This window comes from Eretmochelys imbricata, chromosome 5 (genome assembly GCF_965152235.1).
Source record: "Eretmochelys imbricata isolate rEreImb1 chromosome 5, rEreImb1.hap1, whole genome shotgun sequence".
In the NCBI taxonomy this organism is placed as follows: domain Eukaryota; kingdom Metazoa; phylum Chordata; order Testudines; family Cheloniidae; genus Eretmochelys; species Eretmochelys imbricata.
Window position 1 is genome coordinate 47,219,768 of NC_135576.1, and position 25,743 is coordinate 47,245,510.

General features: G+C 41.9%; 1 protein-coding gene across 1 annotated transcript in view; it reads right to left on the bottom strand.

Annotated features, from left to right (window-relative positions):
- SV2C (synaptic vesicle glycoprotein 2C) overlaps window positions 1-25,743 on the bottom strand; it is a 168,423-nt gene that overhangs the window by 79,454 nt on the left and 63,226 nt on the right. The window contains exon 3 of the mRNA XM_077816311.1: window positions 13,433-13,584. Coding sequence (XP_077672437.1) covers window positions 13,433-13,584 — 152 coding nt within the window. The remainder of the gene's footprint in view (window positions 1-13,432; window positions 13,585-25,743) is intronic.

The following is a 25,743-nucleotide window of genomic DNA, read 5'->3' on the forward strand; positions in this document are numbered from 1 at the left end:
ACAAGTTTGCTTACACTTACGGGAGATAATGCTGCCTGCTTCTTATTTACAGTGTCACCTGAAAGTGAGAACAGGCATTCGCATGGCACTGTTGTAGCCAGCATTGCAAGGTATTTAAGTGCCAGATAAGCTAAATATTGGTACGCCTCTTCATGGTTCAACTTGTAAGCTCCAACGTTTTCATTGTTTTGTTTTTGAGTGCAGTTATGTAACAAAAAAAATGTGTAAGTAGTACTTTCATGATAAGAGCTTGCACTACAGTACAGTACTTGTATCCTATTACAGTTTAACAGTGGGAGTAAAACAGATTAATCGCAACTTTTTTTTAATCTCACGATTAATTGTGATTATTTAGTTGTTTGACAGCCCTAGTTCTATTTGAACTCTGCCTCCTGCAGAAAGATTAAAGCAAACTCCATTGATCTACTTCTGTCTAGCATTGCTATTATCACTGAAAACAGCCCGCTCCAGTGTGTTCCATTTTTGAACTAAACAACAAAGCAGACCACTGCTTATGTAGCTCCATCTTAAAGCAACCAATCAGGTGTTGGTATAATAGGAACTGCAGTAAATAGTTCTGGGAAATCTGACCCGTGTAAGCAGTAGCTTTTGCCAAGATCTCTTAGGTCCAGTCACTGCAGCGATAGCACAGTGTGAAACCATTCAAGCATGTCTCCTTTTATTACAAATCATGTAAGTACATCCTTGTCTTTTGATTGGTTGGATGCACTGCAGCAGAGAGACTGAAATCTGACTCTGGGGGCTTGAGCAGAGGGATGGGGAAGAAGAACTCACCATTTTGCCTAAAATGAAACTATGATTTATAATACATTTTATAGCTCCCTGGGTAACTAGCTCCTCAAGAAATACTAGGAGCAGCTGATGAAACAGGCACCTCTAATGCACGTGTCTGAATTTCTAAGCTGCACTGAAAGCAGAAGTACCTGTAAAAGTCAGAGTAGGGAAGGACCAGCATAGACTTCACTTCCAAAGCTTATAGGTTTTAATGAATAAATAATACCTTGCACTTGTACAGCACCTTCCACTGCAAGTTCTTAACACGCTTTATAAACATTAATTTGCTCTCACATAGTGAATAATAGTATACCATTTTACAGATGGGGAAACTGAGGCATAAAGAGGTTAAGAACCACATTTTCAAAAGTAGGAACTCATTTTCAGTGCTTTGATTGCTCGGTGCCCATCCTGACACATCTCTGACCTGAATACTCACAACTCCCATTGAAGTCAACAGGTGTCCCATGCCAGACACCCAAAATTAGTGACTACTTCTGAAAAGTTTTGGCATAAATAACTTGCTTAAGGGGACACAGCCAATCTGTAGCAGAGGCAGGATAAAACCAGTTTCCTGACCTTAATAACAAAACCATGCATTAACCATTTAATTGCTGTAGAAATAGATTTCTAAAACCAGAACAAAATACCTTTGCTATCATATTAGCTAAAATACAGTGCACTTACCATTTACGAGAAAAGGAGAGAGACCCCTTTCATGATAGTGATCTTGGGACACAGATCTCCAAAGAGCCGTGCAAATCCCTCTGTTCCCACTGCCATTCAGTACCCCTGATATCCACTCCCACCCGTGGGAAGAATTTGAGAAGAAAGAGATTAAAATATTACTTAGTGCCATCCAGCCCCTACTGCCCCCATGAGAAGTATACATTGAGGAAGGATTTAAAAACTTTATGCTTTTACTATTACTCAGGGCCTCCCCTTACCTCCAGCTTCACTCATGCCAAAGGACACCAGAAGAGAGGGTTTAAAACTCATCTGTGCTTTTACCAGTTCTGTGTGCATGGAGTACCCAGTCATCTGTACTCCAGCAAGAGAACACAGAGGGGCAGAGGCATTTAAAACTTTGCTACTCCCATTGCTGCTATATTGTTTTAGAGAGCAGTGATCCCAACAGCTTAGTTCTCCTTGAGTACTTTTTAATGTAATTGGCCGTGCCCCCATCTCCACTTTTTAAGATTATATATTACACAGTAGTTCCATGAAAGAAAGGGTCTTTCTTTTGCTTTTAAATTTGTATTTGCCTTTTCTTGTATGATAGCTCCAAAGAAGACAAAAGAACAAAGAGAATATGACAATGGAAAAAACTGCTACGGAGACAACTCTATTGACACCTAAGGGGAAAAGTGTAACAAGAAGATCTCTTCTATTCCTGGTCACAGTCACCTTTAGCCAACACTTAAGGCTAATAGATCTGCTTTACTGAGTGAGAAATAACTTTACAGTGCACTATCGAGCCACGGAGAAACTGATTTTACCAGTTGAATTCACAACTGGACAGTTACACATAAAGGCCTGATTCTGTACCAGGATCCATTCATAGATCCCTATGCTTATCCCTGATGTCAGTGGGACTCTGAATGGGTGCAGACGCCCATGTTAGCAGATCCTGATGCAGAACTGAGGTCAGAGTTTGCAGTTTACTGGTAGGAGAAAAGTAGAAAGATTCCTTTAAAAAAAAAAGTAAAAGCAAATATAACTCCAAATGCAAACAAAGAAAGACAGTACAAAGTCACTAACAGGATAACTCATTGCCTCCATCAGTGAATGGAAGTTTTACAAAATCTTTCTAAGACAAACACTTTAATATCCATAGGCTTGGGGGGTCCATAATTTGGACACTTACATCTCTGTATTTTTAAATTCTATATCTCTGGATAAATTTGACTTTGCGCTAAAAATCTCTAAATATTTTTAGACATCCAACAAAATTTCATCATCTTTCATTTGAGCTAATTTTAATTACTTGAGTAGAACTCTCATTGTAATTTCTGAGTCCTTATTAGCCCATGAGAAAGACTTTTCAGTGGTTTGAAGATCCAGTGGAAAGATCTACTCAATAGCAAACAAGTTAATACTTTCCTAGTTACTCAAGACCTATCCCACCTAGAAGAAAAAAAAAATCTAATGTGAGCAGAAACACTTTTTGCCTAGAAGATTTGTTGAATCAGTTTTCTTCCCTCCAAAATGTCTTGTCAAGGATGCTTAAACATCTGTTCTTGAACACCACAAGTGATAGGTACACAAATTATGGAAAAAAGGATCTACTTATGAAAGCGGAATAGCACAACTGAAGATCCATTATACAATAGGATTTTAGCAGAATCTGAATAGAACTGTTTAGACTTAAATCTGGGTTTCAGTACAAACACCACTGTTTGAAAGTAATATGTTTCTATTTACTTAATGCTATATAATTAAGGGACTAATTTTATAGGCTTTCTTATTGAATAATCTAGTCTAATTTAATTGGAATAAAAAGCAATAGTGACTTTGGCTCGGATCGTTCAAGGGAGATCTGTGCATGGAGGGAGTTCTCTGCACACAGTTCTCCCCTGGCCTCTAGGAAGTGGTGGATGGGGTGACGGTCACCAGCCCCTCTTCCTGGAATCAATGAGACGGTTGGGAAGATATCTTTAAGGTGGGTTTCTGGGGCAGCTGCCCAGAGCAAGCAATTAGTGCTGTGCTTGCAAGGAGCAAGTGGGCCCTGGAATGCCACTCATTTTCAAGGTGGAAAATCCTGCTCACTGCACATCCCGTTATTATTACAATAGTGCCTAAAAGCTCCAGTCAGGATCAGGACTCCATTGTGTGAGGCACTGTACAACCACAGGGCTAGATCCTGTAAAATAATCTGTCTGGGAAACACCCTTGCACCCACACACTGCCCCAACAACACCCACACACTGCCCCAACAACATGCATTCCGCTAGATCCATTGTATAGCTCAGACAATAATTTTGGAGAAATCCTTGTGGATTTTTTCCTCCCTTGCCATTTTCCACAAGAATTTCCATGACAGGAGGTGATCCGAGCTTTAACTCTCATAGTATGGAAGCTGAAATTTATATTTTTTTTCCTACAGCTTTAATAGATACTCTTTTGCATTCTTTTACTACTTAATCTAGTCTAGTCTAATTGAATCTGATTGATATAAACAGTTATTTGTCTTTGTTCCTTATTGAATTTTTTCCTCATTATTAAAATTATGATATTAAAAATATGGTTTTGTTTACTTACCATTTTATGAGCTTAGTTACAGTCATTTCGAGTCCTCGTGTGAAATTACCAGATTTAATTTAATTGGGATGTGACTGGTACAAAATGAAGTTTTGAATCAGATTTTTGTTGTTCCATAATATAAGCTTTTAGTTTCTTCATCTAATTGATATTAATTAATCCAAGTATGGGGGGGGGGGATGGCTGATTAATTGTGTGTATGTGTTATATATTTGTTTCTTTTAATATGTGGAATGCCCTTGTAATTTTTTCAATAATTTTCTTGATCAAAACCTTTAAAATGATATTTAGAGGGGTGTTTTTTTTAAAAAAAAACCTGTGCAATGTTTCTCGCAGCTAATTATTTAGAACTAAAGTGCATGACATAGGCAGCAACACCTCAATGCCTTCCCCTTAATACCTTTGACTCTTACATGAACTCAGAGGCAGATTGATAGATACAAGCACTGAACAACTGCAATCAAGGAAACCAAGGAGACAGCAAAGAAATAAATGATCATAATCTAATCAGAAACAAGACAGCCGCCTAGGCACAGTTGCTGGATATGATCTAGGAGCCTGCTTCTCTTCCTGGAGTAGAAGTGGTATGATCTGCATGAGTGAACAGAGTGGTCTGCAGAGTAAAACTTTTGAGTTCTAGTCCCACTTCTGCAAATGGGTGATCTTTGCACTTCCTACGTTGCTTTACTACTAGGCTAGATTCATTCTTAGTGGTGAGGGGAGATTAAAAAACAAACAAACAGACAAAGGAAATAGGAAACTGATATTTGGGAGGATTGTGTCTAAGGAATGTAGCAGTAGCATAGCAAGGATACTGAAGGATCCCAAAAACCTAACCACAGATAATGTCATCTGAGACTGAGATGGTGCCAGAAAAAGAAGATGCTTCGAGTGTTGAGGACAAGATTGAATACAAGTCAATCAAGATAGAAAGAAATATACAACTATTAATGCGGAAATGAGAGCAGCTTCCCGCAATAAAAAGATGTGCATACATTTTTAAGCCTATTTTTCATAATTATACTGATCACCATTACAGCAGAAAATTAAAATGACATTTGTTACAATACATTGTTTATGCATTAGTGAAAAAGAGAACCTTAGCAAGAGTCAGTGTATCTCCATAACCCTGACCGTATGTGAATCAGGCATCCTACCTGCAAAGTCTGACATGCTGCTTGTTTAAAAAAAGACTCATACAATTGTAAGCATGAATACTGGAGAAGCTCCTTTTCTCTTGGGAGAATGGATCTGGGGAAATTAACCAACAATCTGATGTGTTATACTGGAGGAAGGGCGAACACCATTCTTTCCTTCTCATAGATTTAAATGGCACAAACCAATTACGTCTGTCTCCTGCCCCACACTCCTTTAGCTGTCTGTCTTGTGCCATGCTGTGTTCTAAACAGTTACTGTAAACATACAGCAAGATTTTTTTTTACCTTGGTGTTACTTTTGCCTTAGTATTGCTACATACCAAAGCTTGGTGAAATAACCATCCACATTTAAGGAACACCAATAGCAAAACTGTTTCTTTTAGTTAATCTTTTAGTTAGTTCATCAGTCTATAAGTCTGTGTAGGGTACATGGACATCAGGTTCAAACACCATATCTATTAGTATAAGGCAGGGATTGGCAACCTGCGGCACGCATGCCAATTTTTACTGGCACGCTGCTGCCAGCCAGCGTCCCAGCCACCGACCCCGCTCAGCCCGCTGCCTGCCTGGGTGAACGGGACCCTGGCTGTCAGGAGCCAGCGGACGGAACCTCAGACCAGCAGCGGGCTGAACTGCTCAGCCCGTGGCCAGTCTGGGGTTCTGTCTGCCGGCCCCGCTCAGCCCACTGCTGGTCTGTGGTTCCGGCTGCTGGCCCCTTGCCAGCTAGGGTCCCAAGCTCCTGGCCCCACTCAGCCCACTGCCGGCCTGGGTGAATGGAACCCCCAGCTGGCAGTGGGCTGAGCAGGGTCGGGGGCCGGGACCCCGGCTGGCAGGAGCCAGCAGAACCCCAGACCAGCAGTGGGTGAGCCGCTGCCGGTCTGGGGTTCTGTCTGCCACCCAGCTCAGCTCGCTGATGGTCTGGGGTTCCGGCCGCTGGCCCCTTGCCAGCCAGGGTCCCGGCCATCAGCCCGCTCAGCCTGCTGCCGGGCTGGGATACCAGCCGCCCGGCCCCCTGCAAGCCAGCGTCTGGGCCTCCGGCCCTGCTCAGCCCTCCTGCCGGCTTGGGGTACCGGCAGCCAGCCCAGGGCTCTGCTTCTGGCCTGGGCCCCGCGCACTGCAGCCCTTATAAAAAAAAAGTTACACTACAATTAGCTTAAAAACTTGAAAACTTAAAAACTTTGTATATTACAGTAATCGTTAAAAATGTATAATGTTAATAAATACATAGGTTTGATGAAACAAAGTAGTTGTACTTATGTGCCTGTGCTTAATTTGTGTTTTTGATGATTTACCTTCTGAAAAAATCTCGCATGTCTCGCACCCCCAGAGAGGGCATCTTGCACCCCCAGGGGGTGCGTGCACCCCAGGTTAAGAACCACTGCACTAAACTGATAAGATCTGCATTTTAATTTAATCTTAAATGAAGCTTCTTAAACATTTTAAAAACCTTCTTTACTTTACATACAACAATAGTTTAGTTATATAATATAGATTTATAGAGCGAGAGCTTCTAAAAACGTTAAAATGTATTACTGGCATGCAAAACCTTATATTAGAGTGAATAAACAAAGACTCGGCACACCACTTCTGAAAGGTTGCCGACCCCTGGTATAAGGATTCTGAGTTTGGCTGTCTGATCTTTGGGTCAGTAATCTTTCTACTGGGCCTGTGGGTTCAGAATGCCAGGTATTGATCTAGGTGGTAGGGTGACAATACGGCATGGATTTTACTCAAGTTCTTGGCTATTTTTTCTGCCCTAGGCATGTTAATTGCTGCAACAGTATGAAGTCTGAATAAAATTTTGTTTTGAGGATTTATATAAATATTTATATTTTCCGACTATATAGAAGAGGAAAATGGTGTACTTGCAAGGGGGGATGGTGCACATACATAGCTGCATTAGAATGCATTCAGTCACTATGGGACTCTTATTCCTGAGGGCATTCTGTGCCAAAAAAATTAAAACGCTTCACACACTATTTTAAAATTCTGCAAAATTCTGCAAATTTTATTTGTCAAATAAATGTGGAGGCTCCAGCTTGGCATTGGGGAACACAGGCCACTGGCTGCACAGAGGTGGGAGATCACTGTGCAACGCCCCCACTCCAGGACACGGACTCAGCGGTGAGGCTGCACCCACCCCTGACACAGCGCAAGGACCAGGCCTGACCCAGAAACACCCCAGGGCCCTGCTCCTTTGTGCCAGGTGCACCAGGTGTGGGCAGGGAGACTCAGCAAGGCAGGATCCAAGTGTGGAGGGGCTTCGTGTGGGGAGATCCAGGTGTGGGTTGAGAGGGTTCTGTGTGGGGCAATCTGGGTGCGGGCGGCTCAGTGTGGGATCCAGGTATGGGGGGGATCTGGATGCACAGGGGCTTGTTGGGGGTTCTCCGTGCAACAGAGACTCTGCAGTAAGATCCAGGTGAAGGAGACTGGGGCTTAGTGGGGGGAATGGGGAGTCTGGGTGTGGCGGGATAGAGCTCGGCAGGGGGGTCTGAGTGTGGGAGGCTCATTGGAGGGTCCTCATGCTGGGGGAATGAGACTAAGTGAGGTAGGGATCCAGGTGCAACTGGTTGGGGCTCAGTGGGCTGGGGATCCAGGTGCGGGTGGTTAGTCAGGGTAGTCCAGGCTCAGGAGGAGTGGGACTTATCGGGGGGGTTCTGAGTGCGGGTGGGTGAGGCTCGGCAGGAGGATCTGGGTATGAGGGTGTCTGGATGCATGGGGTTTGGGCGGATGAGGGAGCAGCTCCCTGTACAGGGATCCCTTCCCCTGCAGATGAGGAGCGATGGATGCAGGAAGCGGAGGGAATTGCAGTGTATCCTACAGCTGGGGGAGAAATCTGCTGGTGGATCTGACCCAGCCCTGAATGCTGTGCAGGATGTCCCATCCTCCCCAGCCCAGCCGGGACTAGCAGCTGAGCCCGGTGCAGGGTAGGAGCCACCAGCCAGGTCTTCCCCAGTACCGCTTCCTGCCCCACAGTGATTTACCTCTCTGCCGGCTGCCCTGGGCACCTGAAACATACTGCTGGGGAGGGTCACATGACTACTCTTGTGGCTTCCCTTTGCTTCTCCATCAGAAAGTCATTTTTCTGCAGGGAAGCAAAGAAATCAGTGCGGGCATAAATTCTGCACATGTGCAGTGGCACAGAATTCCCCCAGGAGTAGATTCTGGAGGCAAATACCTCCAGACAAGAGGGTCCTTCTGTGTCTATGTACCAGCATGACCCCGTCTGGGTTCTAAGAGACTAGGATGGGGACAATAGCTTTCCCCCTCATGTAAATGGTTTGAAAGTGCCGTTGCTACCTGTTTATCCTGTGATTCTCTGCGGGCCCAGCTGCCTCCACACACAGCCTGCCTGTGTGCTTATGTAACCCACACACCTTCTGGGTGTTGGCTTTTAGCTCATGAAGTAGCAGCCCATGTACTAAGCTCCAGAGGTCCCCGGTTCAATCATGCCCGCTGATGACCAGGGTCTGTTAGCGTTACTATCTTTCTGTTGTTTGCTGTGCCTTGTCTTTACCCCCTGTACTACATACCCCACTGAGTCAAGTGTTTGCACCTCAGTTTTCCCTTCAACTCTCCAATCGATGTTGGAGTCTTAATTAGGATTCCCACGCTTGGAGACTGCTGTACAAAGCCATTTTGGTTCCACATCATAAATAGTTCCTTTGGCCAACGCAGGCCCAGGTGATTTTTCACAAGTTCCCTTTAACACACAGTTTCTGTCTGTTTTGCAGCATTGGGCTCAGCTGAACAAAACTGCAGTCCTTTTCCAGCTACTATCTGTTGGGCTCTTCCTGGAACACAACACAGTACCTTGAGCCCTTCCCTGGGCTTAGAGTCCATTTGGCCCTCTTTCCAAAGCTTCGTGCCCCACATCTTTTTGACACCTGTATTAGGCCACCATCAGAGGGCTTCCTGGCTCTCCTAGACCCTTCTCCTTAGCCCATAAGGGAAAGCCTCTCACACCTAAATCCTGGCATGCTTCCCAGATTGCCACCAGCCTAGCTCTACTGCAGGGAATCCTTCCGACTCCCTGCAGTGTTCTCTCCTCCACTGCGTTAGCGGGCAGTCCATCTTATGGGAGGCACTGCCTCCAGACTACTCTCGTGTGATCCTTGTCACCTGACTCAGGCACAGGCCAGAGCTTTACAGGCCCTGGTACTCCACCCTGTGACACATCCTATGCATCATGGGCTGCCTTAAATCATGCTTCATAATGCATAATATGGTAGCATGCCAAATTTAACAAAGAAAACAGACAGCAGCCAGGAGCAGCCCTTACTCCCACTTGGATCCCCACCAGCTGTACTGCTGGCCAAACCCTTGTCCATCAATATGCTCCTTCCCTGGATGGATCTGTCGATCTAATTTCTGTTGGGCTACTTGCCAGCCAAAATTAAGAGCTACAACTGAATGAGATCAGGACTTAATTTGCTATTGTTTAGAGGAGTTGTGGGGTGTCTCATGTCCTGGGGTTGACTGGGAAATTTCCTTTAGTTCTGCAGGCCAATACAAGTCTGGATACAATACAATTAGAGATGAGCCAAAACTCTCCCTCAAACTTTGATTGTTTGATTAAATTGGAGCCCAGATTCAAACTGCTTCTGATTTTTGTTTTTACAAAAACTGAAACCCAACAGATGAGATTTGCAATGAAACCCCGATCTCTCTCTGCTCATCTTTTTTAACAAACACTGTACATGGTTGGGAATATACATCTTTGTACCTCTGCCAAGTTGGTCATTTTACAAGGTTTTTTTTTGTCGGAGAGGGCAAAATGATTACAATAGCTTGGGATGACTCCTCTTAGTTTCTTAGCCCCCAGTTGCAGAGTCATTTGACATTATACTGAAGGAGACATTTGGGAGTAATCAAAAGGATAATACATTTAAATCTGCAATGGAAACAGAAAAGCATTTTTTCAGACTTAAGACAGTGCATTATGTGAAAACCAAACATGATGCCAAATGTTTACTGCCTTTTGACATTCATTAAAGATATTTACCTTCAAATATTATGCAGAACTGGAAGTTGCACTTTCAAAATGGTGTACAAAATGGCTCATTAGCCTTCCTATAAAACCTAGCCTAATGACAGTGTAAGTCAGTGTCTCCACAGTAACCCATGCTGACCTTGTTCATGGGCAGTAATTGTGAACATCTCTTCACAGATGTTTCCACTTCTAATAGAAGCTCTGTGACATGAACTCCTCTTTCAGGGGCCCTAAGCAGGTCCACACTCATTTGCAGTTTTCACACAAAGGACAACAATTATAAATTAACAAAGCCCTGCAACAGAGGCACTAACACTTACAGTGGAGATTATGAGGGACCTGAAGCAGTGATCTTTCAACAGAGGGGGCCTGAAATATTACATCAGTGCCACTTTATGATCTTTGTATTAATGAAAGTTTTGCTTCGATTTTACCCTATTATCACACTGTTTGTTGTATTAACAATGAGAGGTTGGCGCCAAAGCACTGTTAACTTGTTCTACTTTAGCCTTTTGGTAGCCCCCCTACTCAACCCCCAGGAATGATCATGCTGCTTGAACAGAAAAAGAGACAAGTTACTGCATATATGCCATGTCATTTTCCTTCTCTCCTGACAAAAAGCGAGGGCTAGATGCTCAGCTGGTGTAAACTGGCATTTGTCCACCGACAGCAATGAAGTTATGCTGACTCACAGCAGCTGAGGATCTCCCCTTTTTTCAGAAGTGCCTTATATAAGAGTGTGTACTTATGAAAGGCGTACACTCCTAAGAAAAAAAGATTCTACCCTCTCCTTCTAGTTACCCTCTCTTTAATCCTGTAATACAAGTATCTACCATGCCTGCCAGCTAATACATTTTTAAATGAGCTAACACCTATTAGGTTTGATCCTCCTCTCGCTTCCACTAGTGTGAATCAGGAATAGTTCCACTGAAGTCAATGGAGTTACTCTGATTTTAAAAAAGTGCAACTTCATTCATTTCCATGGAATTACTTCTGATTGACATTGGTATACGGGAACAATCAGGCCTCGTGCACACACTGTGGTCTAGTCTACACTTAATTTTTGCTGGCCTAGCCATGTCGATTGGGAGTGTGGAAAAAAAAAAAAAAAAGCACAAGCCAAATAGATGTTACTCTGCTGGCAAATGCCGTAGGGTGGACACAGTTATACTGGCAAAAAAGTTTGTTTGCTGTTATAGCTTATTTTGTTCAGGAAGCTAGGAAACTCTTTTGCTGATATAAGCTCACTAGGAGGGTTTGCCAGTATAGCTGTACCATTGTAATTATGCCAACAAACCCTTCTTAGTTTAGACAAGGTTCACATGAAAAGCAAAGAGCAGAGAAATGCCTCCAATCTAAATGAATAGATCACTGAAGTGGGTGGATTGGGCTATTTAAAATTCTGATTTGCTTCCTGGTAGGTGAAGATATAATGTGGAGGATGACTGAAAAGTATTTTGGGGGACAACTAAAGATTTTGGACCACTTCTGGGAGAAATGCAGAATTTATAAATGAGAAAATACAATAAATGTGGTCTGTTTGACGCAAACCAATGTCAAAAGGGTAAATCATTAAGAAATTAATTTATCAAACTTGCTTCAAATAAAAAGGGAGGAAATCTTGAAACACAAAGCACTTCTCTTTCCTTGTTTTTTTTTCCCCCCCCTTTACTGCCTCCTTGGGTGCCATTTTGAAATGAGAGGTTTCAGAGTAGCAGCCGTGTTAGTCTATATTTGCAAAAAGAAAAGGAGTACTTGTGGCACCTTAGCGACTAACCAATTTATTTGAGCATAAGCTCAAATATTTGAGATGCATCCGATGAAGTGAGCTGTAGCTCACGAAAGCTTATGCTCAAATAAATTGGTTAGTCTCTAAGGTGCCACAAGTACTCCTTTTCTTTTTGCAAATACAGACTAACACGGCTGTTACTCTGAAACCTGAAAGAATAATGTATACTAGAACAAAAAGTTACTTGGCAACCAGAGCTCTTTACTAAATGAAAAGTAAAATCAATTCACATACTCTTGCCAGTAAGTGTTTTTGAGTTTTGGCAACTCAAGGACCCAGAGGCCAGGTCAGGAACTCAGATTCAGCTTTTCTCTGAGATTCTCTGATTAATTTTAATTCAAGATTGTTTGCTACCTGATGAAGCAGATTTAGTCTGTATAGTTATGACCCATTCCTCCTTTTCCTTCGCACTACCTGTCCTCATCACCTTTATGAAAGCCTCAAGAATCCCCCATTTTCTTCCCTTTACACTCCAACTCTTGTCGTCACCATTGTTCTGGCTGAAGAAAATTGGATAGGATTTCCATTGCATCTCATGGCAGTCCTTTAATTGTTTGGAAAGGAGCAATGAGCAACGTTTCTACATCCTGCCTGTCCACAAGAGCTTATTTTTAAAGGGCGGTGAGCAACCTCCATGCCCATTGAAGTCCGTGAGTAGTCAACACCTTAGAGTCAGGCCCAAGTGCCCAGGAATCAAAACTGTACCTCAAGGTTACCTTTTCACTGTGCTATGACTTTCAGGAGCTCTTTCATTATATTGGTGTGCACTGTATAACTTGAATCAGCTGGACGTTTTGTATCTTATTCAGTCTAAAAGTTGTTACATTATATTGCTGTCCATTCTATTTCTACATTTCTGAAGTACAAGAATAACTAATGGCCAACCGGCCCCTGCAGCACTGTCTTCTGGGCTGGAGTTACAAACATGAACAAGAACCACCTTTCTTGCTCTCCTTTCTGAAGATTTTATGATCTAATGCCTTACTCTTTTTTTTTTTTTAAACAAAGGGGATAACTTTTCCCTTCAACCTATTTCAGCAGCAATGGCACAAATATGACACCATGGTTTTCAAACTTTTTCTGTATGATGCAAGTTATTATAATATCTGTTTACTGCAAATACATTTCTTCAGTTTTGGTGATAACATCAATTAAGTTACTCAAGAGATTCCAGTGTATTAAGTTCCAGTCTCATGAGATTCAGGGACAATTGGCTGAAGAATGAGCAATGGCTGATTTTTGCATGTTTCAATATTTTGTAATTTATGGCCTGATATAATGTGTCCACTTGCCTAAAAACAATCAATTAGCCCTTTATAGTAAGTAGGTCAATATTTTGAATACAAACTCAGAGTACGCTCTTTTTCTGATTGTAAAGTGGTTTACTGATTATGCATGATAGAAGTAATACACATGTGGAAAAGACTTGTTTCTTACCATAGTGAGGAATTATTGCCCAAGCCATGGCAGAAGCATAGATGCCTCCAATCATCCAAAACATGCACAGCCAACTTAAGTGTTCACCACGCTTCTCTCGAGCAAGAACTTCAGAAAAATATGAGAACACTGTTGGAACAGCTCCACCAATCCTAAAAGGAGACACAAACCATGTGTTAAAGACAGAGCAATAGCAAGTCTGAACAAACTTCACTACTACTTAGCACCTGAACTAAAAGAGACTTTGCCACAAAAAAAGCGTTCTTATCTATGTTTTTTCTTAAGTACATTGCCACTTTAATAAAGGTCTTCTATGTGCCATAGGCCTGACAGCAGTGCATTTGAAAACTTTCGGGGAAGCCCCAAACTTTTGACACAATTAAATGCATAGATTTTCATGGAAACAGTATGGTTAATGAAGAAGTGCCAGATTAAATTGTCAGTGAGCTGTGTTATAGAGCTTGCAGAATTGTAACTAGCATAAAGTTGTGTATTTGACTTAATTTATATGAAAATCCATACGACTATTATGGTAGGATTGGTAGTCTACCAACATGACGACAAAATTCTCATGTAGCACAGAGAATTTTTTTAAATTAATTTTTGGTAAAATTTTCTGGAGTCATGGTGTAAGTAATAGCTACTCTCCCTCCATTCACTCCTCCCCCCCTCCCCCCCCCCCCCCAACCCTTGGCTTAACCTCCTTTAACAGAGGATAGGCAAAAAGAATGTTGAAATTTGAAATATCCCTGATTATTGCACATATGCTTAAAAAGTTTTATGCAGTTATATTTTTTATGATTTGCTAGTAACTTATGCTGATTTTTCTCTTTTTGGTCTTTGAGTCTTGAATTTTAATTTTGGATGCAATGACTAGAGAGTTGTAACTTCTTTTCTCCCTACCGTGCAATACTGTACATGCTACTAACTCTTTGACGTTACACAGCAATAAATATTTTATTGTTACCCACATTGTTGGAAGACTCCTATACAGTATTCTTAATAACAACAAAGTTTAAAAATATACCATGTGGTTATAACTGAACAGTCTGAAATGAGAACTAAAAGCTTTTTCTTCACTGTAGCATCCTGGCAGTTCTATCCTTGTTAGGCATTTCTAAGGTGTCCATCTTCATAGTAGCTAGGTGCCTAGAAGGATCTCCTACCCTATCCAGGTGGTTTAGAGTACTTGAAACGAATGTTTTATTACAATGAGCATTTCTGAAGCTTGTGCTGCCAGGGGCCATACTGCTAAAAAATGACATCATCTGTGACACTAGCAGTATTAAAATTGGGATCAATAAGCCATCATCAATACCAATTTACCAATGAGAAGGAGGAATTTTGTTGTTTAATAGTTAAGCAAAATATTTACTCATTATGATTGCCAACTTAGATTTAACACAATGTAAATTGGTTTACTACATCTGATACTAAGCTGTGTTGTCCTGGGGGTCCAGTGTCAATGTCACAAATCAAGCCCCTTTTCTGCAATGTAGCCACTGCCTGCAGTTAGCTTAGAAATGTCTATTTAAAACACAATTTTACATAAAGTTCAGTTCATCTATGGTGAAAATATGGACCTCTCAAAAGGCTACAATGAGAAAAATGGTTCAGCTTTCCTCTATAAAACCTAATAAAATTCAAGATCAGTATAATTTTCAGCATTAGATTCAGGGCTTTCATTATTGGTCTAGATCTTTGTTATAGGCTAAAAAGACAATGATACTTCTTAAAACTGCAAAATGTTCCATCATGTCCCAGGACACAAGATTTGTGCTTTCATTTTTCAGTGTTTAAGACAATGTCTATGGAGCTTCAAGGAGTATTTTCAGATCAGTGAATCGCTCAGAGAATGTGGGATATACTCTGTAAAACAGCTGCAATTCACACATGGTGAAGTCGCAACTGAATTTCAAGATAAGGATAAATGCACATTTATGCTGCTGTCACACTGGCTGCTAAAACTGATTGGGAGAAAGAAGCAAGTTTACCAACAGGTTAAAACAAATATTATAGAGGACAAGAGTAATGCAAAAATAAACTTCTGTCCCATGAACATTCAGTGGGTTCCAATACAGTTTATTTTAGAAGATGTTAAGGTACTTCACTAAGTGGTTACATGTCTCAAAGGGGTTGTTTTTTTGTTGCTTCCTTCTAGGCATCAATTTGCAAAGGATCCATAATAGACTCTTACATATATTATAAATAGCTCCCGAGATTGACTGAAGCATGCTAGTTCTTAAATTCTCTGCAAAAGTCCTGCTACACAGAGTCATAGCCCCATAAAATACCACTCTTGCTAAAGAGCTAGAAATGTAGTGTGAGATCTTCATCCCCACTCCAGTCCTTTTATGGTGGGCAAAAGGGCCAGCAGGGTATAAAGGGGACCTTACAGCCTAATATCCATCTGGGTGAGAATCCCCCTGGTACAGACACAGACGACAATCATAAGGCTGTTCTCCAAGGATCCCCTTTACATCTTGGAGTAGGGAATTGCTGGATGTAAGCTTGTGGAAAGCAAGTCAGGGATGAGGCTGCAGCCCAGAGTGCTACAGAGATTCTGAGCCTGTGGAGGACGTTGTTAATTTAGACAGGTCCTTAGGGCTGCCTCAGTCAGGCTGGGGTCCGCTCTCCAGAACAGCCCAAGACTGGAAATGTACAAAGGTGTCTTAAAGCTGCAATAACCAAACCGCCTTCTGGTCTGAGGTGGAGCACTGACTCTCATCCCTACAAAAATACCCTGAATGTAGTACTCGATGCTCAAATTAAATTCTTTAAATTATGTTGAAGAATTCACGGGCGATGGCAGAAACAAGTATTCCATATCCCTGCCTAACCCTAAGAGGTGCTGAACATGCACTTGTGTTGACTTGGCGTTCAAAGCGCTCACCTCTTAGAAGCAACACTTTCACTTGGGGCTTGCTTTAGTCCGCAGAAGAGTTTCTTTAACGCCATATTTGCTTTGAAAACGAGTTCTTGGCATGGCAGTGATTTTTTTCCTATAACCGCCTCTATCCATTAAGGAAGTTTGTGGTGCCCTCTGGGTATTTTTAACTGGTATTTACATATTCTGGTCACTCTTCTACGAATCTTATCACCATATTCTTGCTTCTAAATTTGAATGAGGGTCCAGATAGAAGTGACTACTTTCCTTTTTGCTTCAAGTTTTTGTCACCTATTAGAGAATCTAATCTATATCCACATATTGCAGTTACTATGGTAGTAGTTACAAATTCAGATAGCCTATGCTATGTTGTATTAATAATAAATAGTCATATTTAAATTACTTATATAGAGCTTTGCATGTTCAAAGCACTTTACAAAATTATCTAGTACACAGGGACAGTTCAGGCAAATCTGGGGCCCATGACTATGAAATTCAAAATTCAGTGTGTAATCTTATTTCCAAATCTCCAAGGTCATGCAAGCTGTGGGACTGGGACTTTAGGAGACTTCAAGGCAAAGGAATGTGCCTTGAGTCTAGAATTGATACAAGTGTCTTTTGGATGGTTAGGGGGAAATGGCAGGATGTTTTCTAGTAAACAGAAGGAGGGAGGAACTTGCAATGTGCCATATTTTAGTGTCATGATAAAAGGAGAAAGATCCTGATCCCCGGCAAGCAGCTTAAGATATCACCAGGATGCTGTCAGCATGAAGCAGCTCAAACACCTGTGATGAGGTATACAAACCCAACATAAAACACAGGCAGAAAGGGGTTAAGAACTCTCCCTGCCTGCATTTCAGATTAACAGCCGTGTTAGTCTGTATTAGCAAAAAGAAAAGGAGTACTTGTGGCACCTTAGAGACTAACCAATTTATTTGAGCATAAGCTTTCGTGAGCTACAGCTCACTTGGCCCACCTATGAGAAATAAAGAGGGAGGAACAGGATAAGAAGAGGTAGAAGAGTGTGGGGCTTCAAGGGAGCAAGAACTCTCTGCCAGTCTTCCAAAGGAGCTAGCAGCCCCTGGAAGTACAAAGGATGGGGACAAAAGCCCTGAGGGCCAAGGACTTTTTGACTCGTTTATGTTGTGTTTTTGGCCTATGCCTTTTCTTAGTTCATTTGATTTAAGCCACTGCTGCTCAGGTCAAGGCCCAACCCAGGTCACTTAAACTGAGGTTTTGCAAAAGATGGTGTCCATTACTACTGACAGGTGGTACCAAAAGTGGGATATCGCTACCACTGAAAAGTGGACAGCCCATTAAAAACAAAACAAAAAATGAAAAAGAACAAAAAAGTCCCACATGAAGGTGAATCGGCTCCTACAATTGCTAGTCAATTCACAAGCACAACAGCAGCAGTGACAACAGCAACTGTTAGAGCAGATGTTGACACACCAGTACCAAGTTATTACAATATATGACTTACCTGCTGCCTTTACAAAGCTGCTTGAACCACACCATGGCAGGAGCTGTGCCTACCGAAATTTGGGGAATGTCTCTAGACCTGATGTTTCCCAAGATCATGGCAGATGACTACCCCAAGTCCTTCCTGATAACTTTTGAGAGAGTAGCGTTGGCATCCCAATGGCCCTCGGAGCAGCAGGCTATCCAGCGTGCCCCCTTTTGGCAGGCGGAGCTCAGGTAGTGTACCAGGATCTTGATTGGTTGGGCTGCACAAGATTATGAACTTGTGAAGACAGCCATATTGAGACTGATAAGGCATTAACAAACAGACCTACCATCAGCTCTTCTGCAATGAGAGATACCCCCAAAGGCCAGGTAATGAGTGGTTGCCCAGAAACTGAAGGACTTCTGGTGGTGCTGGCTAACGTCGGAAACTCAGATGGGACCCGAGGCAGTGGAGCTGATCGTTGTTGAACAGTTCATACAGATTCTCCCATTGGCAGGCCAAGACTGGGGCTGCAGACACTGTCTGGAAACACTGATGGAAGGAACCCACCTCATGGATGACTATCTGACTGCTCAAACTGCCTAGGAGCCTCCCACCAAAGAGGCACTGGGGGCCACTATGAGCAAAAGGAAGAGAACCGCACCATGAGGGAGAGATGGGAACGAGGCCAGATAAGCCCCGGGAAGGCCCTAATATCCAGCTGGGTGTCAGAAAGAGCCCACAATAAGCATCCCTCCGAGGGTGCCTCGACAAAAGTCCCCCAGGATGACAAACAGACACCCCCAAACATGCAACAAGACCTTCACCACCTGGGCTTGCACAGGGTCGCTCCGAACCTTCACAGGAAGACGATAACCAAAGTCACAGGCCAGGGCAGGGTGCAGTTGACTGTTTCTCCTGTGGCCAACTGTGACAGGGTCGGGCCAGATGGCTACAGGAGAGTAATAGAAGGCAGATATATTAGCCCCAGGTTAAGTAGGTCCCTTTTCCCTGGGTAAGGTAACAGGGAAGGTTCCAGAACAATCAGGAACCTTCTTTAGACAATTAAGACAGACAGGCTGATTAGAACACCTGCAGCCAATCAAGAAGCTGTTAGAATCAATTAAGGCAGGCTAATCAGGCACCTGGGTTTAAAAAGGAGCTCACTTCAGTTTGTGGTGCGCGTGTGAGGAGCTGAGAGCAAGAGGCACTAGGAGCTGAGAGTGAGAACGCGGACTGTTGGAGGACTGAGGAGTACAAGCATTGTCAGACGCCAGGAGGAAGGTCCTATGGTGAGAATAAAGAAGGTGTTGGGAGGAGGCCATAAGGAAGTAGCCCAGGGAGTTGTAGCTGTCGCACAGCTGTTCCAAGAGGCACTCTAGACAGCTGCATTCCACAGGGCCCTGGGCTGGAACCCGGAGTAGAGGGCGGGCCTGGGTTCCCCCCAAACCTCCCAACTCCTGGTCAGATACAGGAGGAGTCGACCTGGACTGTGGGTTCAGAAAAACGGCCAAGCTGAGGGCTGCCGTGAAGCTCCAAGGCGAGCAAATCCGCCAATAAGCGCAAGATCCACCAAGGTAGAGGAGAAACTTTGTCATACCAACCAAGAGACTGGAAGTACAAGGGAGGTAGATGGAGATGGAAGCCCTGAGGGCCAAGGGCTTTTTTTCTTATTTATGTTATGTTTATGGACTCTACCTTTTTCTAGTTGCTTTGATTTAAACCACTGTTGCCCAGGTCAATGAATGATGCAGGCCACTCAAACTGGGGTTTTGCACAAAGCAGTGACCATCACCACTGAGACCACCACACTGGAGCATGGGCAGCTAACATCACTTTGACATGTCAATCTGCTTTTAGCAGGCTGGATTGTACCCTATGACCTAAAAACCCTGTATGGCTGAAGGTTTGGAAGCATTATCTAAATTGGCCTTGGTAATATATGATGACTCTCCATCATAACCGGATTTTTTTGCTGATACCTGGGATCATGTAGAGACATACTGTAAGAACTCTTAGAGCCATGTATTACAAAAAAGTGTTTTTTAAAAGGTAAGAAACTTAAATACAGAGGAATTAATCAGCTTTGGAAAAATGCAATTTTCTGTCTCTTCCTTGATGAGATTAAGCTGACATTTTCACAGAGTAACCAACAGGCTAATAAAAAGCTTAAAATGCTGGTAGATGTTCATATTGCACATGAAAGAACCAATGGCCCTGACTCTCCATTGCATTGCACCTTGTACAGGCATTTACGCCTTCAGAAACTGGGTGCAAAACTCTCACATTCCATTTATTTGCATTGTGCTCTCTTTGCACAGCGTAAATAACTACACAAAAGGCAGTGGAGAATCAATTCTGACTCTTCACATTTGTCGCCTTTGTGAGGGGGTTCTCTTGTAGTGTGGTCTCTTCGCATCAGCTGGTGCTACATTTTATCACTACTGTATATTAGGAATTAATTAACCCAAATGAACTAAAACTCAAGGTTACAAAAATACCACATCCGCCAAAGGCTGTATGAAACCATGTATGTGCTACAGTGCAGAGACATGCTGGGACCAATTTTGCTGTTACATTGGTGCAAATGCTTAACAACTCAATGACTTCAGCTGAGTTATTCAAGATCTTTGCTGGGGTAACAGAACAAAATTTGACCCACTATATTTTTATAATAAAATTGAAAATGATGTATTAAAGGCAGTCTGCTTTTAGTCACCATTAGCCTCTTGGTGAAATTATATACACGTGTGAAATTTTGACTACCATGAAGTCAATGGAAGTTTTGCCATTGACTTGAATGTGACCAGGATTTCACCGTGCATTTTACAGGGAATACAAACACCATTCCCCACAGGATACAATACTAAATCTGCTTCAGACAATTAATTAGCTAAACAAAGTATGCTGTGTGCCTTGTTAAATTTATGAGTCATGTGGTTAATCCTCATTTGTAAAATAAACATCAGGCACCAAAATGTATATCTCTTCCCCCTCCCCGGATTCTACTTTTTTCTATACTGAACTGAAGAGGCTTGGCCCTAGCTTAAAAATGCTGGTTATTCTGACAGCAGGATGGACTGATTTAAATCATGATTGAAATCACCGTTTTTTTTTTAAAAATACCATTGATTTAAATACGTCTGAGACTTCATAAAACCAGTATGAAAAATTGTGCAATTTATTGCAATTTTAGGTTAAAATTTATAATGAACTAAATTATAAATGCTTTTTAAAAAATGCCTCTACTATTACGGTATCTTATTTGAATGTTATAAAATTTCTATAGGCAAAGAACAACATATCAAAAAGCACGGCTGTGATACTACAAACTTTTAAGGAGGTTCATAACTTTACGCACATGACTTGTTCCATTGACTTCAAAGTGCATGTGTTCACAACATCAGGGGCTAAAGCCTATATCTGTATTTTTGTTAAAAACTTTACTCTTGGTGGCATAAAATCTTTATCACTTAAACACAAAATCGCTTCAGTTTTAATAGTGGATAATTATTTACATTTTCAGTACATAAAGTTATTGTGAACTTTCGATACACACAAGGTAAAATTTTCAAAATTGGAGCCTAAAGTTAGGCTCCTAAACTCATATTTGAACACGTATGAGTGGGATTTTCAAAAGAACCTAAATCCCATTGACTTCAAACCTCAAACTCTGATGGTGTATGCCTTGCCTGAAGCACTTTAGCTTTCTTGACTAGTGGAAGTTCAATATATTGCCCTAAAAATAAGGACTGAGATCTTGAAGTTGATGTATCGTTCTGTGGGAGGCCAGTGACATGAGCAAGAAACGGAGTGGGGAGGTGACACCCCAGATTGCTGAGGAAGCACATTGCTGTATTTTGTAATTTTCCCAGACGTAGTACTCACAAGTCCAGCTGGGAGGTAATGAAGGCATGCACTGCTGTAGTCCAGCTGGGAGGTAATAAAGGCATGTATTATCTAGACAAGGCCATCATCTGCAAGAATGAGACAGTCTTCTAGCCAGTTGGAGATAATAGACTATGTTTCTCCCAGATGCAGCGATGTGAGAGCTCTGCATCAGAGATGAGTCCAGAAGCACACCTAAACTATGGACTGACCTGACAAGTTGGAGGCATGCCTTTATGACCAAAGGAGACTTCATTGCTGCAAACTCTTCAAAGCGTTTCCCTCTGCCATAGCTTAACTTCTGTCTTGCTAGACAGAAGTTATGGTATGGCTCTTCCTCATTCACACGTTGATCTCAGTCAGGCACTGTTAATTGGGTTACAGTGGTATGATCATGTGTTGTGAATGTCTGAGTTATGTGTCTTCCGCATACTGTTGATGTTTGTGCTTGTGGAGTCTCACCATTTCTCCTAATGGTGGCATGCAAACCTTAAATAAGACAAGTCAGAGAATTTATAATTGTGGGACTCTGGAAGTGAGTCTGCCGTGGAGGTACATGACTACCTTTTAGGCGCATCTTTCCAGGAAAAAATTCATTCCCTTTTAGTTCTTTACCATGGATCCTTTCCACCTTGACAGCAATATATGGGGATCGATGACATATCAAATGTTGTGCAAATGTCCAAACATATGAGAACCTATATCTGCCCCCCCCACCTCCTGCAACTATCAGTAACATCAGATCCTCCATCAGTGCCACCCATGCTGTTTCTGCTCTATAATAGCCTGAATCAGGATAGCAAAAGAACAAAGATATTGGCTTGGACTAAAGAAGGCTGAAAGCAGCTTTTGGCTAGCTTTTCCATAAGCTTGCTCAGAAATAAAAGGTTTGATACTGGGGAGTAGTTACTTAGGCCTGTTGCATCCAAGAAGGGGTTTCTTCAGCATTCATTGGTATCTTGTCAATATACTATACCCAAGAAAATCAGAACAGAAACATTTTTATTTGTCCTTATCAGTCAATAAAATGAAGGGCACTTCACTATTTGGATGCATGAAGCTCCTCTCTACGTGCTGTCTTAGACCACCAATGTCCCTTGGACTACCAATGTTCTTCAGAACACTCAGAGGTGGTCCACAAAGAGCTGGAAGGTCACATGGACCTGATTCTTCCTCCAACTTCTAAAATGCATTAAAGACAATTAAAATACATTAATTACTTTTCCCAATGTAAGCCTGTCAAGGCTGAATCCCAACTCTGTCACTTCGAGTGCAGAAGTGGGGCCCACAAGGATTTTAAAAATTAATACTTGCCACTCCAGGCTTGTATTAAACTCCCACGGTTACATCTTTTCTCTGACCTTGGCTTGGTAAACGCTGCCACCACCCAAATGCAACAAAACCCACTTTGAGCCCAGGAAGGAGCACTTGGGAATTCCTCCCTGTGGGGTGCCCTCAAGCCCTTTCACCCGCCCCTCCAGGGAAGAGCTGAAAAAGGAAACAAAGGAAATTAGCTGTGGCTACCAGCTAATCAAACAACATGCACAACCTCTTAGGACACCAAAAATCCAATCCTGTTCTTTAAAAAGGTAAATTTTATTTAAAACCAAAAGGAAGAAAATACATCTGGAACTTAGGCTTTTGCTAGATTTTAAAAGAGCTATTCCAAAAATCAAGCACGCAAAATAGCTTTCTTGGGGGTTCAGCTTGAAGGTTACAAGCAAACAAAAGCATCTGGGGCTAGTACAGAGGAGTCCGCAAGCCAATAAGAAATAAAAGAAATAACCCTAATGGCATCCAGTTAACATTCTGATCTACTTACACACTGGAGTTCAGATAAGTAGTTCTAGGCTTGATCTGATGACTTATTATCATACCTGGCTAACCTGCTTATAGCATGGATGCTCTGACCCTTCAGCCCAGAGAGAACAAAGGGAAAGTTTCTTTCCCAATTTTAAAAAGTTCTACTTTCCCACTGACTCTTTTGGTCAGGTGCCCACTTTTTTTTTCTTTACCTGGTGGACTTTTAACCCTTTATAGGTAAAGCAAGTAAAGAACAGCTACCAAGGGGGATTTTACAGCTAACTGGCCTGCTGGGTGTCCATCAAATGGGCTATCACCCCCTCCCCCACCCTTTTATGTATTACAAAGCCATTGCTGTAATTGCCACACAGATTGTTATTTGATCTCTAATGGGAGGAGTGGTCTGCATGAGAGCAAATGAGAGGGAAGATGCTCCACAAAACAATCGCTTTACTAAGATGTGGTTCACACAATGCAAATGTTTAGGAAACCCTGGTATTGAGAATTAGAGCTCCAGACTTGGGTGGCAGAGCATTTTTAGTCTTGATAACAAAACATCAAGGCACTTAAAAAAAATCTGTCTTTTAAGAAAATAAGGATTTTACCAATGAGAAATGCTCTCCCTTTAGGGTTATTTTTTACCATTCTACTACTTAAAAATGTCTCTCTTTCTTACAGCATAGATGGATGAATGACAATAAACTGACTCTTCCAGCTCCATATTCCATAAATCATACAAATAAAGAACAATGACAAAATCATTACCATTGCGTTTTCCTTGGGCCTCAGTCTGATGCTAGATGCACACAGAAAGTTTTGGATTGTAAAACAAAGAAACTCCTCCTGATTTCACAGAGACATTTGCTAAGGCATTGAGCTTCCACCTTCAATTTGTTATGTTAACTGCCCTCTACCACTGAACTACTTTCAATCTATCTGGGTATCGTAGGATTTTCTGTCGTGTTCATATAGCTGTATGTGGTGATCTCTAAGATGGATAATGCCAGCTCCTCTTTTTGAGTCCCGCTCCTAGGAATTTCCATTACAGTAGACACGTCCTTCCTAAAAATACTATATGCGCTTTTGAGCACTGCCTCCTGAATTCATTCACTAATGAATGATTTACAAAATTTATACCATTTGGATAAGTGCTGGACATAATGGGTTAAATGCATTCAGTGGGCTTACACCAAGGATGAAAGTGGTCCAAAATGTGAGGATTTTTTTTTTTAAAAGGTATCCTGTTGTTTTACCTTACTCCAAAAAGGAGCTTAACTGCTTCTTACATTTATCCTGAAAGGGCACCTATCATGCCCATCTGTCATCCAACTTCAGTGAGGTTTCACCCAACCTCCATCATAACTGTTTTCATTATCAATTTTCGATCTTTCTATTTTAGACAGCAACATTTAAAGAAGAGAACTGTTACTTACTGGGAAAAAAATCACTTAAAACAATGTCTTAGTTTTCATCAAAAGAAGCTGCAATTGTTGACCTCAAAAGAAAATTCATCATACTGAATACAAGTTTAAAGGAACAGGGATTTACATTTTTATGTTTGAGTTAATCAGTAGTTATTTGTTCTGTGGAATTATGAGAGTGAAGAACAAAAGAATTTAGCCAATATATGGCAGGAGAGATGGATTTCTGAAAATAAACAAACTAAGATGCATCTCTCTATTTGTAACATCAAAAAACATTATAAGCATCTGCTAATCTACCTGCAGGGCTGTAATTTGTCGCAGTAGATTTGGGCAACACACACTGTGACAGCTGGGATGCAAGCAACACTTATGCAGAGCAATCAGGAACCTGGCTTTAGAAAGTATCTGGTGTCTGTTTGCAGATTGTTCACGAAAGGGGCTTGAAATGCAGAGGCATGTCAGGAATAAACAGATAAATAGGAAAAACACACAAGATTAAAATGCATAAGGCAGTAATATGCTCTTTGACTGAAATATCTAGTCGTCTTCTGCTTATAAACTGGATCAGAGCCAGACAGTGAAAGTACAGTAGAGACAGAAGTACAGTGTCGGTCTGTGATGGCGTTTGCAACATTCATCCATCCTGTTACCTGTGGTCAGCTAAGATGCTACATGACAGAGTTTGAAAAATACAACTGCTATTATGCTGCTTCTTGGTTTGGATCAACCCATCTATTGTCCTGCTTTTCCTGCTCCACTGTCCAATTGCAACTGTTCCTTCCCCTTCTTATCAGCTCCTCTTTTCTCTGCCTGGTTTCTATAGCCTGGTGACAGACTCCCACTGCCACCCAGTTTCATAAAA